The sequence below is a fragment of the Schistocerca piceifrons genome, chromosome 3, assembly GCF_021461385.2.
Source record: "Schistocerca piceifrons isolate TAMUIC-IGC-003096 chromosome 3, iqSchPice1.1, whole genome shotgun sequence".
Taxonomy (NCBI): Eukaryota; Metazoa; Arthropoda; class Insecta; order Orthoptera; family Acrididae; genus Schistocerca; species Schistocerca piceifrons.
In genome coordinates this window covers 738,367,338-738,383,745 of record NC_060140.1, presented here as the reverse complement: position 1 = coordinate 738,383,745, position 16,408 = coordinate 738,367,338, and the positions used below count along the sequence as shown (strand labels likewise).

The window sequence follows — 16,408 nt, the reverse complement described above, 5'->3', positions numbered from 1 at the left end:
TCTTCCTCCAGGAGAACGGAGTGCCTCAGGGCTCCGTCTTGAGCGTAGCCCTTTTTGCCATCACGATCAATCCAATTATGGATTGTATTCCACCTAATGTCTCAGGCTCTCTCTTTGTCGATGACTTCGCGATCTACTGCAGTGCCCAGAGAACATGCCTCCTGGAGCGCTGCCTTCAGTGTTGTCTAGACGGCCTCTACTCAAGGAGCGTGGCAAATGGCTTCCGGTTCTCTGAAGAGAAGACGGTTTGTATCAACTTTTGGCGATATAAAGCGTTCCTTCCGCCATCCTTACATCTCGGTCCCATTGTTCTCCCATTCGTGGAAACAACTAAGTTTCTAGGGCTCACGTTGGACAGGAAACTGTGTTGGTCTCCACATGTCTCTTATTTGGCGGCCCGTTGTACACGTTCCCTTAATGTCCTCAAAGTTCTTAGAGGTTCATCTTGGGGAGCGGATCGCACTGTCCTGCTTCGCTTGTATCAGTCCATAGTCCGATCGAAGCTGGATTATGGGAGCTTTGTCTACTCGTCCGCTCGGCCATCCCTCTTACTCCGGCTCAACTCCATCCACCATCGGGGGATACGTCTTGCGACCGGAGCCTTCTACACTAGTCCTGTCGAGAGTCTTTATGCTGAAGCTGCCGAATTACCATTGACCTACCGGCGCGACGTACTGCTGTGTCGGTATGCCTGCCGGCTGTTGTCTATGCCCGACCACCCCTCTTACCAGTCCTTCTTTGCCGATTCTCTCGACCGTCAGTACGGGTTGTATGTGTCTGCCCTGCTGCCCCCCGGAGTCCGCTTCCGTCGCCTGCTTCGACAATTGGATTTTGCCCTCCCTACCACCTTCAGAGAGGGTGAGGGCCCGACACCACCTTGGCTCCAGGCTCCGGTTCATATTTATCTCGACCTCAGCTCACTCCCGAAGGAGGGTGCTCCGGCTGCAGTGTATTGCTCACGGTTTGTCGAACTTCGTGCTCGACTTGCCGGTCACACCTTTATTTACACCGATGGCTCCAAAACTGACGATGGTGTCGGCTGTGCCTTTGTCGTCGGGGCCGCCACCTTTAAATACCGGCTCCTCGACCAATGTTCGAGCTTTACGGCCGAGCTTTTTGCTCTCCATCAGGCCGTTCAGTATGCCCGCTGCCACCGCCATTCATCGTATGTACTCTGCTCTGACTCACTCAGTGCTCTTCAGAGCCCTGGAGCTCCCTATCCGGTCCATCCCTTGATTCAACGGATACAGCAGTCCCTCCATTCTTTCGCTGATAATGGTTCTCCTGTCAGCTTTCTGTGGGTTCCCGGACATGTAGGAGTGCCTGTAAATGAGGCTGCGGATGCTGCAGCCAAGGCTGCAGTCCTCCTGCCTCGGCCAGCCTCCCATTGTGTCCCATCATCTGACGTTCGTGGGGATGTATGTAAGAGGCTTGTGTCATTGTGGTGGGATGCTTGGTCATCCCTCCAAGGAAACAAGCTCCGGGCAGTAAAACCGCTACCAACTGCTTGGACAACCTCCTCCCGACCATCTCGGCGAGAGGAGGTCCTTCTGACCAGGTTGCAGATTGGGCATTGCCGGTTTAGCCACTGCTACCTGCTCTCTGGTGACCCAGCCCCGCAGTGCCCTTGTGGTCAGGCATTAACAGTGCGCCATGTTTTATTGTCATGTCCCCGTTTTAGTCAATTTCATGTTGTCCTGTCCCTGCCATCTACTTTACCAGATGTTTTAGCTGATGACGCTCGAGCAGCTGCTCGTATTCTGCGTTTTATAACTTTGACTGGCTTGTCCAAAGACATCTAACCTTTTTACTTATTTTATCTGCATCTTTGTCAGGTCCTTCTGGTGTGTCCCCCCCCCCCCCCCCCCCCCCATCCCCTTGAGTTTTACTAGATTCCATGTGCTCTAACAACAGTGACTGGGCGCTAATGACCTCAGTAGTTGAGCGCCCTTAAACCCCACCAAAAAAAAACGTACTGCCCCAGCCAGTCGGCACGCGTGCTATTCGTTCGTTTCTTTCGTCAGTCGACAGTGGAGGAGGATCGACTCAATGGCTTAGCTCTGTCGAACACTCGCCCTGACATTGATTGTCCTATTGGCAATGTAATTAACCAATTTGCCAGGAAGAATAGGCACATAGAATTCATCATTTAAGGAAGAGAACGACAGTTGTAACTTTTTTATTTCATAAGATGGAATTATAAAAAAAAAAGTTACAATTGTGGTTCTCTTCCTTAAATGATGAATTCTGTGTGCCTATTCTTCCTGGCCAAGCAGATTCAGAAGGATGTAAGTTGCAGTAGGTACTGGGAGATGAAGAAGCTTGCACAGGATAGAGTAGCATGGAGAGCTGCATCAAACCAGTCTCAGGACTGAAGACGACGACAACAACAACAACAACAACAAGATGGCATTGTCTTGTATACGTGTATAATCAGTTTAAATAAACCTTTCTTAAACGTTGCATGTGACCTGATTATTTTTTATTATGGTAAAAGTAAAGGTAGCTCAAGATATCTTTAGCACCCCCTCCTTGAGGTTTTTCTGTATCTGCCCCTGGTCAGAAGACTGATGACTCAAAAAGTCTTCATTTTGTAGTACTAATGTTTCCTTTAGATAGTAAGCCACCTGCTAATTCTCATAAGGATGAATTCTTGTAAATTAACTTCATATATTAAATTATGTCATAATTCATAACACTCCAGGTTTATTTTCAGAAATAATATTAAATAAAATGCTGCTACAGGTATAAGTGGAATGAATAAGTGTATGCACATTATTAAGTAGTGAATGTTGTGTTGCAGAAACTTATTGCGTACGGTCATTTAACTGGAAATATACCAGATTCCACAACACCTGGGAAGTACCTTATAGATAGAATAGTGGAAACTATTTGTGGATGCTTCAGTGGGCCACAGACTGATGAAGGTGTTCAGCTACAGATTATTAAGGTAAGTCTGTTACATTCATTCTGTTGTCAGCTTTTTTATTTATTTTGTATTTTGCTCTTCTAGTGAAAGAAAGAAAGAAAGAAAGATAGCTGCATTTTTAAAGTAGTTAATTAACATAACAGAGAGAATCTTCTGTGCTCAGTTCCCTAGCTTGTATGTGTTCTTTAAAAAATACACTGTTGTACACCATAAGTTGTGCATAAAGATATTTTACAGACTGGTATTCTGGCATATACCACACTAGCATTGGCATCTGATACAGAGAATAAAGAAACACAAACATACACACAAAATTCAAGCTTTCGCAACAAATTGTTGCCTCATCAGGAAAGAGGGAAGGAGAGGGGAAGACGAAAGGAAGTGGGTTTTAAAGGAGAGGGTAAGGAGTCATTCCAATCCCGGGAGCGGAAAGACTTACCTTAGGGGGAAAAAAGGACAGGTATACACTCGCACACACGCACATATCCATCCACACATACAGACACAAGCAGACATATTTTGCTTGTGTCTGTATGTGTGGATGGATATGTGCGTGTGTGCGAGTGTATACCTGTCCTTTTTTCCCCCTAAGGTAAGTCTTTCCGCTCCCGGGATTGGAATGACTCCTTACCCTCTCCTTTAAAACCCACTTCCTTTCGTCTTCCCCTCTCCTTCCCTCTTTCCTGATGAGGCAACAATTTGTTGCGAAAGCTTGAATTTTGTGTGTATGTTTGTGTTTGTTTGTGGTCTATCGACCTGCCAGCGTTTTTGTTCGGTAAGTCACCTCATCTTTGTATTTATATATAATTTTTCCCACGTGGAATGTTTCCTTCCATTATATAGAGAATAAAGAAATAAATATATAGATATTGATGTCTGTAACATAAGAAGATATTGTATACTTTACTGCAGAAATGAAGTAGAAGGTTACTTACATATTGTGAGTGTCTATGTCATAAATATATAGGAAAGTTCTGATAGAAAATAAATAGTTTAGCAATAAAGGGGACCACTCACTCAGTCTCAAAAGTGTTGTGTCAGTGAGAGACACACACAAAACAGAAACAAAACTCACTAACGTTCAGAACCAATCCAAATCAGAAGGGACACACACACACACACACACACACACACACACACACACACACACACACACACACACACACACACACCCCTACATTAGGCTGGCTGGATACTCTAGCTTGACAAAGGATTTATTTTGAAAGTTATCATGTTTCCTTTCTCTTTTGCGTGTGCTTTTCGACAACTCAATACTTTTGCAATTTGGAAAGTGGCCTCCTTTACTCCTTAATTATTAACTTTGTAAAAATTTTATACTTGCAAACACATTGTTTGATATAGACATACACTATATGTAGGGAACAGCACATTTCCTCTACAATGCGTACAAAATGTTCTTATTTTACAGGCATTTATATGTTTACATTTATTTCTTTGTTCTCTGTATCAGATGCCATTGATTATGGGCTGTACACCTGAAAACTGGTCTGGCAATCAAATATTTTTACATGCAGCTCATGGTGTACAGCAAGTACCAGAGAGGGGTAATTTTTCCACCCATAGTCAAAACTACTTGTGTACCATTGATTTATATCATTACTAAGAAAGCAAACAAGGAAATAATATTGTTACTTTACTTAAGTATCTTCGGTTGATGGGTACATCACTGCAGATGGAGATGTTACACTACTGAATTGTGCTATCACTAAACCATCAGATTCTTATAATTTTTATTTAATTGTCTGCTTTCTGCTATGCAATAGCTATCTTCAGATGCTACAATAAAAGTCCGTAGCATCTGAAGATGGCTATTGCATAGCCAAAACTGGTAATTCTATTCAAAAAGCTGTTCTATAAAGACAGTTAATTAAAAATTATGTACTCACAATCACTCTCCAGATGGTGATTTTATGCCAAATTCTGTTCATCAGATTCTTATTCAAAGGTCTTCAATGTCCCACTTTGTCACACAGATTTAAGTTATGTATGGTTTCCTTAAATCAAATGGGACACTACACCCCAGTCTTTCTCCCTTCTTCGTTCCCTAGGTCTGGCTCCACACATTGAAGTGGTCTTGAATGCCTCAAGCATAAATAGTGTACCTTTATTCAGCCTGTTTTACAAAGTCAGTCTGGTATTTATTGACACACAATTGCAGTGCTGGTATTTGATTTGTTGGATGTTCACTTGTTAGATGTTCACTAAAATTCTTGAAATGCCTTACATCTCCAAATCCAGAACGAGGTTTTTCCAAAGTTTCATGCCAGATGTAGGTGGTCATCTTGCATTGATGGCATAGGATGTGACAGTTTTCTTTTCTTTAGCAAATAGAGCTTCAAGCTTCCATTAAGCTTTAACTCTACTCTCTGCCACACCTACCACTTTAACCTCAAATTACTTAAGATTTGCTGATCTTCATTTCCCCTCATCTGGTCTGGAGGTCACACTACCAGACTCATCTGGTCCAGGCCAGAGGAGAGAAAACAAAGATCAGCAAATTGTAAGTAATTACTTTTTTACATAAAAAATCGCAGCGTAAACTATTTAATAATCTAAAACTAACAAAACTGTATCATTATCAATCTCCTTGATGATGCCTTAGAACAAGAAAAAGGCGAACGCATCTGTTATAAATAAATTGAGTGGCAGCAGGAAAAGGCAGTTTTATTTACAAAACACGTATGAAAAAATATGTTTCACTGTTTTTGGAAATTCATTCCCTGAGGGGAATAGGATCAGAATGATTCACTGACTGGTCGTCACCTAAGTGTCGTTATTAAGGGAATTTTTAAGCTAGGACTATGAAAACCAGTATTTGGTTTATCAGTCAGAAAATAAAGAAAATGTGTGTTTCAGTGTTTTTGGAAATTCAACCACTAAGGGGGTAAAATAGTGGGTGAAAGTTTTTTTTAGTACATATGGAAGAACTAAAGGATTTTTAAGGCTACATCTATGACAATTGGTATTTGACCTCTCAGTTAGAAATTTTAAAAAAATGTTTCATTGTTTTTGGAAATTCAACCCCTAAGGGAGTGCAATAGGGGATAAAGGTTTTTAAGAAAATATTTCGCTACATTAAAAAAATTTTAAAGCTAAATTTACGAAAATTGCTATTTTACTTCTCGGTTATATATAAAGAAATACTTGTTAGAGGATGAAAGTTGCTATGTAAATATCTCCACGAGAATGTTAAAGGCATGAAAATTTGGACACTAGCTACCAGGATCGCTTTTTGGTCAGAAGTACATTCAGAGAAGACCATGCTTATATGACCTTAATTAGCATGAAAAGCGTAGGTGTTACAATTTGTTAACAACACAAAAATGTGTTTAAATAAAAACAAAATAATCTCTGAAGCCATACAGTTTATGTGAGCAAAGCAGCAGATGCTAACCTAGTCAGCTATAATTTGGAGCTTATGGAAGCACATGCTGTTAAATTCCAGGGGAAATTTCTTGAATAAAAATATAATTTTTTACTTACACTACACTGTATTCACATTGACAATTTGATCTGCGCAAATGAGATGGAGACAAAAAAATGTTTATTACCGCTACTTTGAGCTTGTTATAAGATATAGAATTATATTTTAGAGGAAACAAGTAATCGTGTAAACAGAATCGTGGTTTTGAAATATATATGATATTCATCTTGACGCTTAAGTTCACTAGTGAGAGTTTACTTTTTGTTTCCACGTTTACTTCAACAGCTAAACATGTTATGAAAGGATTATGCCTTTAGCAAAAGCTATTGTCTTCTTTTTTGACCAATCCGTGGCTTCAGTGATGTTTCACTATCATCAGTTGGTTTCTTTTATCTTTCTAAATAGCACACACTGTTGTTCTTCCAGCTGTCTATCATCTGCTGCGCAACTTGTATTTCAGTACACTGTATCGAGAGTGTCATCTGAAATTTTTGTGGTTTCCACTGTTTACAAAAAACTGAGTACGACATTTTATATCTGTATTGTTCTTTCCTTATACATGTTCCAAGAATGTGTATTGTGTTAACAAATGACATAACTGAAGGTGGTCTTTAATGCCTTGTATAAGCTTCCTAAATCAGTTAATAAGTACCAGTTTGGCTTCTGATGTTGACAAGAAAACGTTTTAGTAGTGTGGAGCCTGTTTTAAACTCTTTGGTACCTTCGTAGGCTAAATTATTTTGACAGCTTTGAAGCTGCCATAAAACATTATATTACTCAGTAGTTTTAATTACTCTCTCTCTCTCTCTCTCTCTCTCTCTCTCTCTCTCTCTCTCTGTGTGTGTGTGTGTGTGTGTGTGTGTGTGTGTGTGTGTGTGTGTGTTTTATTCCAGTAATTTTCTAATGTAAATAAATATTTCTATGGAGAAAGAATAAGATACAAAATTTTTGAGTAACAACTGAATTATTGTAAAAACTTGTCATTTCTACTATTAGTTTACAAAAGTTCGTAACAACAAAGTATCAACAATCAGAATGTATGATTAGTAATTACTTGGTCCTCATTAATGCTACTTTTGACTTTCAGGCACTCTTGACAGTTGTTACTAGTCAGCATGTTGAGGTCCATGAGGGAACAGTCCTGCTTGCTGTCAGGACATGCTACAACATTTACTTGGCCAGCAAGAATCTAATCAATCAAACAACAGCCAGAGCAACTTTGACACAGATGTTAAATGTTATTTTTATGCGCATGGAAACCCAAGCTGTAAGTGTAAACAACTCACTACCACATAATTGTAGTGAGTATAAAGGAAATCTTTATAAGAACTCAAGAATTAGTATGGTGGTCATTGTTTGCTAAAATTTTTGTAAAGTTAATTCATAAACATACGGAGTAAGAAAATGTACACTAAGGTGATAAGCCACATGATAGTGATATGCACGTGTATGTACAGATGGCAGTAGTTCTCCATACAGAAGATATAAAAGGGCATTTCATTATGGGAGCATTCATTTGTACTCAGGTGATTCACGTGAAAAAGTTTCCGACATGATTATGGCCGCAGTAAAGGAATTAAGTCTTTGATTGCAGAATAGTAGTTAAAGCTAGATGCATGGGACATTCCATTTTGGAAATTGCTAGGGAATTCAGTATTCTGAGATCCAAAGTGTCAAGAGTGTGCCAAGAGTAGCAAATTTCAGGTATTATCTCTCACCAAGGACAATGCAGTGGCTGGTGGCCTTCACTTAATGACAGTGTGTGTTTGCGTAGAGTTGTCAGTGCTAATAGACAAGCAACACTCCATGAACTAACCACAGAAATCAATGTGGGACATACGACAAACATATCCGGTAGGACAGTGCGACAAAATTTGGCATCAATGGGCTATGGCATCAGATGATAGACTTGAGCATCTTTGCTAACAGCACAGTATTGCCTGCAGTGCCCCCCTTGGGCTCATGACCATATCAGCTGGACTCTAGCTGGTTGGAAACCATAGCCTGGTCAGATGAGTCTGGATTGCAGTTGGTAAGAGCTGATTGTAGGGTTTGGTGTGGCACAAATCACACGAAGCTGTGGCCCAAGTTGTTAACAAGGCATTTTGCAAGCTGCTGGTGGCTCCATACTGGTGTGGGCTGTGTTTACATGGAATGGACTGGGTCCTCTGGTCCAACTGAACCAATCAGTGACTGGAAATGGTTATGTTTGGCTACTTCTAGACCATTTGCAGCCATTCATGGACTTTCATGTTCCCAAACAACAATGGAATTTTTGAGGATGACAGTGCACCATGTCACCAGGCCACAATTGTTTGCAGTTGGTTGGACAATTCAAGCGAATGATTTGGCCACCCAGATTGCCCAACATGAATCCTGTTGGACATTTATAGGACATAATTAGAGGTCAGTCCATGCAAAATATATGACACCGGCAACACTTTCGCAATTAGAGACTGCTGTACATACAGCGTGCCTCAGTATTTCTGCAGGGGATTTCCAACAAGTTGTTGAGTCCATGCCAAGTCGAGTTGCTGTACTACGCTGGGCAGGAGGTGGTCTGACACAATATTAGGAGGTATTGCATGACTTTCGCCAGCTCAGCATAGCTTTATTAGTGACAGTGATAATCCAACTTTTTCTTAAAGGAAATTTGTAATAAATTTATTCAGTAACACAGGAATTAAATATTCACTAATTAGTGAACATGCGTTGAATGAAAGGGAATATGGAACCAATCAGCATTAGTGAATATTCTGTAAAGATCCAGGATATGGTTTTTGAATTTTTGCAACACATTGTGCTAGTAAACACTTAGTAAAAAATTTAGTACATGTGGTTCCCCCCCCCCCCCCCCCCCCCAACACATTACAAAACTGTATGAAATCTGTGTTATGACTTTGAATACCATACTGAAAACAATATCACAAAGTCTCTTATGTTAAGAGTGAATAAGCTTTAGATAGCAAAGAACTACGGCAAATGCTGTATGTGTGTTAGAAAAGGATTTAAAACAGTGTGATAAAGAAATTCACTTGCCTTTCAGTAAACTTTTAAATAATGTCAATATAAAGAGTGAACGTTCCTGCGGGACGTGACAGAAAAAGGAATTTATGGAATACATTTGATAGACGCTCTGAAGTGCCATTACAATGATAACACCAATGCTGGAGGTTTAAATAACTAACACATTCTGTCTTGACAAATAAAGGGCCCAGATGAGTGCAGTGTAATATAGACACTTTTTCATATATCTGGTCAATGCAGTATAAGAACGTAAATCCAATCTGATGCAGGTATTTTCATAGATTGACACAACATACTAAATTGTCTCTTATACCACAGTTTTATCAGAGAAAGAGCGTGATTGAAAAAATATTCTTGTTATGTAGTATATATGGAGGATATAAACTGAATATGTAAACATGAAAACTAAAACTATGGATTTTGAGGGAAAGTCCATTAAAATGCAAATTGTTGTTTGTAATTAAATATTAGACCAAGTTAAACATTTAGTGAATGAAATTTTCACTCTGGCTCAGAGTGTGTGTGGACATGAAACTTCCTGGCAGATTAAAACTATGTGCTGGACCAAGACTCGAACTCGGAACATTTACCTTTCACAGGCAAGTGCTCTACCGACTGAGGTACCCAAGCACAACTCATAGACCATCCTCACAGCTCTACTTTTGCCAGTACTCATCTCCTACCATACAAACTTCACAGAAGCTTTCCTGAGAAACTTACAGCACTTGCATTTCTGGAAGAGTTTGAGTCTTGGTCCAATATATAGTTTTAACCTGCCAGAAAGTTTCAAATCAGCATAATCACCATTGCAGAGTGAAAATTTCATTCTGAAGACATCCCCCAGATTGTGACTCAGCCATGGCACCACAATAGTCTTTCTTCTAAGAGTGCTAATCCTGCAAGTTTTGCAGGAAAGCTTCTATGAAGTTTGGAAGGTAGGAGACGAGCTACTGGCTAGAGCTGTAAGATGGGTCATGAGTCATGCTTGGTTAGCTCAGTCTGTCGAGCAGTTGCCTACAAAAGGCGAAGGTCCTGAGTTAGAGTTTCAATCCAGCATGCAGTTTTAATCTGTGAGGAAGTTTCAAGTTAAACATTTAATTATACAAATTGTGACATTGCCTATGTGAATATGAGTAAGATATTGACAAGAAAGTAGCATAACTCATGAACACTGGGGACAATAAATAGATGCCTGAAAAACAAAGTGTGGAAGCATATAGACTTGAAATTTTGTAAGACTGTTGGTTTTGTTATATTGTTCTATGGCAATGTGGGTCTTGCATTGTCAGTAGAATTTGTACATCATGAATGAGATTTTGTGGAGCAGTGAAAAATGCAGTAGATTACCGTATTTACTCGAATCTAAGCCGCACCTGAAAAATGAGACCCGAAATCAAGGAAAAAAAATTTTCCCGAATCTAAGCCGCACCTGAAATTTGAGACTCGAAATTCAAGGGGAGAGAAAGGTTTTAGGCCACACCTCCAAATCGAAACAATGTTGGTCCATTGTAATATGAGACACAATTTAGGTCGAATGAATGACGATAGAGCTACAGTAGTTTGGTTTGAGTCGTAAGCTTTGCAGTTAAGCTATGCCAGGTAGCCATTGCTATGCGTCAGGCACTCCGTCCGTATTTATATGGGTACCCTTCCTTTTTCACGTGCTTCGTCTGGTATGAATTGATTGCTTATTTTTCTTTATGATAAATGCCGTTCTCTTTGTTATAGGTGTTTACGTCTCTCTAAGCTAAAAATGTATTACTATACTGTGTCATGCATTGTTTGTTGCATTCTGTGTTTACGGCCTGTCGCCGCTCGTGGCACGGCTTGCTTTTGTCCACACTACTGCCGCATGCAATTTAAAAAAGAAAGAGAGAGAGAGAGAGAGAGAGAGAGGAATCGTCTCATTAGCGAAACAATGGCAGGAGACTGCTATTTGTTGTTACACTGCTGCTTTCTTTGATTATGATCAACGAGTACCAAATAATAGAATGCGTATGATAGATGATGTTCTGAACGAGAGTTTAGCGAAAAATTTTCTCCGTTTGAAAATCTTTGCAGACGCCTCTTTAGTACATTACATTCTGCACAGAAATTAGTCATCTTAGATTTAAAAATTGTGTCAATTGCCATGCTTCATTTCTGACTGTGTCACTATTAGGCACAATAATAATACGAATATAAACATGACATGATACGTATATTCTTCCGTGTTTGCTGTTGTCTCACTCTAGTTTCATAGTTTATTAGGCAGACAGGCTTTAAATGAGATAGCAGCAAACACGAAAGAATACATGGCAAAATGTTTATATTCATATTATCCTTACGGTGAAGAGAATATTGCATGTGATTCACAATTCATAAAAGTTCCTATTAGCAACCATCTCTTCCCACAGGTAAGAAAAAATTCAGAACATCCCAAACAGTCTTGCCAGTCAGATTTTCGTAGTACATTGAAATGCTGCTAAATTCGAAGATGAACAATACTTAATTTGTATTTACTTCGTTGGATGATGTATGAAAATGCAGTGGTCGAAACTCGGGGCGGAGAGAAAAGCTGGTCTTCCACCTTTTTTAAAACAAATTTATTTACTGACGCAGAGATTTTGGCGCCAGTATTTATCTTTGTGCCTGCAAAGCATGCCCGTGTAGCACTACATATATTCGATGGCAGAAGTTAGTTGTGACGGCACCTACCAACATTTTTCAGAACTTCCGCTTTCTTTGCACTCGATTCTAAGCCGCAGGCGGTTTTTTGGATTACAAAAACCAGAAAAAAAATGCAGCTTAGATTCGAGTAAATACGGCAGGCAGAATTAGGAATGAACTGAACATTTTTAGATAAATAAATAACAGAACAAAATTGAGAGAAAACATTAACGGAATGATTATGCAAGGATTTTCTCTCAAAATATTAAAGTATGAACCTGAAGGTTAAGGAAACAAGGAACACTGAGGTCAGTACGGTTATTGTAGTAGACATGTGCTTAAGGCTTGAAGTACAGAAGAAAGCATTGTACATTAATAACAAAACTTAGTTCTAATAAATTGTGCTTCATTGGGTATGTATGTGATGAGACACCATGAAGTTTGAGGGACAAAAATGTTTCTTTTATTGAAATAAAATGCACAGACATTGAGTTGTTCCAGTCTTCATTTTTGTTATTACATTTCTGCCAGCCTTAGATAAAAAGTCCTACATTTAAGAGCATATACCTGTGTAATAACATGTTATAACGCAGCTATGTGTTCTCACCTGTGGGAGTTTCCTTCACATTAATTATATTGTCCCTTACATTTTGCAGGTACTGCCTTTTTGCTTTTGATGGGAAGGTGTTTACTGCTAACCGTAATTAATTATCAGGACTTGTAGAAAATGTAATGATTGTGAATAATATAGTTTTTCCCATAGTTTAAAATAAAATTAATGTTGGATCCAGACATCTACATAAGTAAACCAAAAGCAACTGAATAATTATTGGTAGAAGTTACTTTGTGCCGTTCTTTGTCTGTTCCTTTCTGGTTTCACTTGCCAATGGATGTGAACTAAATTCTTGAACAAAAAAAGTATAATCCTGCTTGGTCAATTATATATATTTTTTCATTTAATTGACAATTGCAGCTTGCAAAACACAATCCATAATTATCAGTTGCTTTGGACTGATGACTTGTGGTAATTCACAATAAACATAATTTGGGAAGGGAGCAAATTTCATAACGTGTTCAAAACAGTGTAATAGTAAACTAATATATACATATCTGGAACATTACAGTTTCAATATTAGAGAATAAACACAGGAAATAAACTGATCTGTAGTTTTATTATTAAAGAGTAGTTTTATTATTAAAGAGGATGATGGATTATGAAATAGTCTTAAATTTCTGTTTATTAGACAGATGATGCTGTCAGGTTTAAGAGTAGCCTTGAAGTCACAGAACAACTTCAGACAGAGGAAAGGCACACACATGATGATGTTACACAACAACCAGAAGATCAGTTACCCGTAAAAGAACAGGAGAACTTGCAGAATGCTGTGGAATCAGAAAATACAAATCGTGAAATGGTGCGAAGCATGTTGGACAACATTGTCGATTCTGTAGTCACAGGTGGTAACATTCATTTTTATTGCTACCTCGTGTTTGTGTGTGTGTGTGTGTGTGTGTGTGTGTGTGTGTGTGTGTGTAAGCTGTTGCACTTTTTTCAGTACTACCAAAAAATCTTTCTTTCTGTGTGATAAAGTAAATAGAAAGTGTTATCAGTAGCCAACAAACCCTGCTTTACAGGATCTCCTCAGCTACAAGGAATTATACTGCACTCACAAAAATGCAAGCAGTTAAAAACAAATTCACCTCCTTTTAGAATCAAGATTTTTCTCTTGAATGTAAAAACCTAAATTCTAATTTTATTAATAAGTTCAACAACTTTGCATTTCAGTTTTATTTAGTACTTACGCATACTCAATGTTGGTGGACAGTATCTAGCTTACAGATCAGTTGGTATGTTCATCCAACAAACAAAAGTTCAAAAAAGGTATTTTTGCAAAAAAAAGTACTTGTTTCAGCATTGAACACCCTGGTTCACATTTACCAATCCTCCCTCAGCCATAAGGGAGTTTTAAAAAGAGAATGATTCAATCTGACACCTCGAAACGTGTCCTGAAACTTTTCGTACAGGAAGAATGCACTGAAAAAAAGTACAGTGTCAAAATTTTAGCTGCTAAGATGCAAGGCAATAATTTTTGAAAAAGTTGAAAATTGCCAAATTTGTGGCCTGCCAGGCGGCTGAAGAAAGTACACCCCTACAGCAGACAGTGCATATGCATTGTAGCAGGCATATTGTTTGTTGACAGTGTATTGATAAACAGATACAAGACTCAATGCAACCGTAATTTGTAAAGTGAATTTCAGTTTCCGTTACTAGTTTCTCTGACATGGTTCACAGTTACTATTCACTCAAATTTGCAAGTTGTTTAATGTATATACTAATTAAAAGTTACTTTTGCGATATCAATATAATGGAGATAAAACAATTAATGTTCAGTGTGTTTTCTGCTCATATACCTGCTAATAACATCTGTCTTTGTGCAAGATGTGGAGTTCCACAGTAATCGGGAATCCAATTAACATTCTCAATTTTGCAAAGATGAAATATGTAGAACATGGTATGCAATGCAATCAAAGTCACCTACTTCTCTTGAAGGCATATAGACACACAAACATACACACAAAATTCAAGCTTTCGCAACAAATGGTTGCTTCATCAGGAAAGAGGGAAGGAGAGGGAAAGACGACAGGATGTGGGTTTTAAGGGAGAGGGTAAGGAGTCATTCCAATCCCAGGAGCGGAAAGACTTACCTTAGGGGGGAAAAAGGACAGGTATACACTCGCACATACACACATATCCATCCGCACATACCCAGACACAAGCAGACATTTGTAAAAACTTTACAAATGTCTGCTTGTGTCTGTATGTGCGGATGGATGTGTGTGTGTGTGTGTGTGTGTGTGTGTGTGTGTGTGTGTGTGTGTATACCTGTCCTTTTTTCCCCCTACCACATCCACACCGGCTGTTCAGAGCATCCTCCTACAGGCCAACCGCAAATTGACCTCCATCTGTCCAATGGGCAGCTTCACACATCCGTCCACATCAAACCCACCAACAAGCAACAGTACCTCCATTATCACAGCTGCCACCCATTCCACATCAAACGGTCCCTTCCCTACAGCCTAGGTCTTCGTGGCAAACAAATCTGCTCCAGTCCGGAATCCCTGAACAATTACACCAACAACCTGAAAACAGCTTTCGCATCCCGCAACTACCCTCCTGACCTGGTACAGAAGCAAATTACCAGAGCCACTTCCTCATCCCCTCAAACCCAGAACCTCCCACAGAAGAACCCCAAAAGTGCCCCACTTGTGACAGGATACTTTCTGGGACGGGATCAGACTCTGAATGTGGCTCTCAAATCCTGCCCTGAAATGAGATCCATCCTTCATGAAATCCTCCCACTCCACCAAGAGTGTCTCTCTGCCATCCACCTAACCTTCGTAACCTCTTGGTTCATCCCTATGAAATCCCCAAACCACCTTCCCTACCCTCTGGCTCCTACCCTTGTAACTGCCCCTGGTGTAAAACCTTACCCATGCACCCTCCCACCACCACCTACTCCAGTCCTGTAACCTGGAAGGTGTACACGATCAAAGGTAGAGCCACGTGTAAAAGCACCCACGTGATTTACCAACTGACCTGCCTACACTGTGAAGCTTTCTATGTGGGAATGACCAGCAACAAACTGTCCATTCGTATGAATGGACACAGGCAGACAGTGTCTGTTGGTAATGAGGATCACCCTGTGGCTAAACATGCCTTGGCGCACGGCCAGCACATCTTGGCACTGTGTTACACTGTCAGAGTTATCTGGATACTTCCCACTAACAACAACCTGTCAGAACTCTGGAGATGGGAACTTGCCCTTCAGTATATTCTCTCTTCCCGTTACCCACCAGGCCTCAACCTCCGCTAATTTCAAGTTGCCGCCACCATACCTCACCTGTCATTCAACATCATCTTTGCCTCTGTACTTCCGCCTCGACTGACATCTCTGCCCAAACTCTTTGCCTCTACAAATGTCTGCTTGTGTCTGTATATGTGCAGATGGATATGTGTGTGCGCGAGTGTATACCTGTCCTTTTTTCCCCCCAAGGTAAGTCTTTCCGCTCACGGGAGACATCCTTTTGTCTCTCCCTCTCCTTCCCTCTTTCCTGATGAAGCAACCATTGGTTGTAAAAGCTTGAATTTTGTGTGTGTGTTTGTATTTGTTTGTGTGTCTGTCAACATGCCAACGCTTTTGTTTGGTAAGTTACATAATCTTTGTTTTTAGATATATTTTTCCCACGTAGAATGTTTCCCTCTATTTTATATATAATTTACAAATTTGATGAAGTATGCCTGGTACACAGCACAACAAGCGAAACATTGGCCAGGATTCTTTCTTACTCCACCGTAA

The 16,408-nt window shown here is 39.8% G+C and overlaps 1 protein-coding gene across 1 annotated transcript in view; it reads left to right on the top strand.

Annotated features, from left to right (window-relative positions):
• The window catches only part of LOC124790164 (brefeldin A-inhibited guanine nucleotide-exchange protein 1), a 281,977-nt gene that overhangs the window by 58,007 nt on the left and 207,562 nt on the right, over positions 1–16,408 (top strand). The window contains exons 3-5 of the mRNA XM_047257760.1: positions 2,804–2,950; positions 7,462–7,641; positions 13,295–13,508. Of these exons, the coding sequence (XP_047113716.1) occupies positions 2,804–2,950; positions 7,462–7,641; positions 13,295–13,508 (541 nt within the window). The remainder of the gene's footprint in view (positions 1–2,803; positions 2,951–7,461; positions 7,642–13,294; positions 13,509–16,408) is intronic.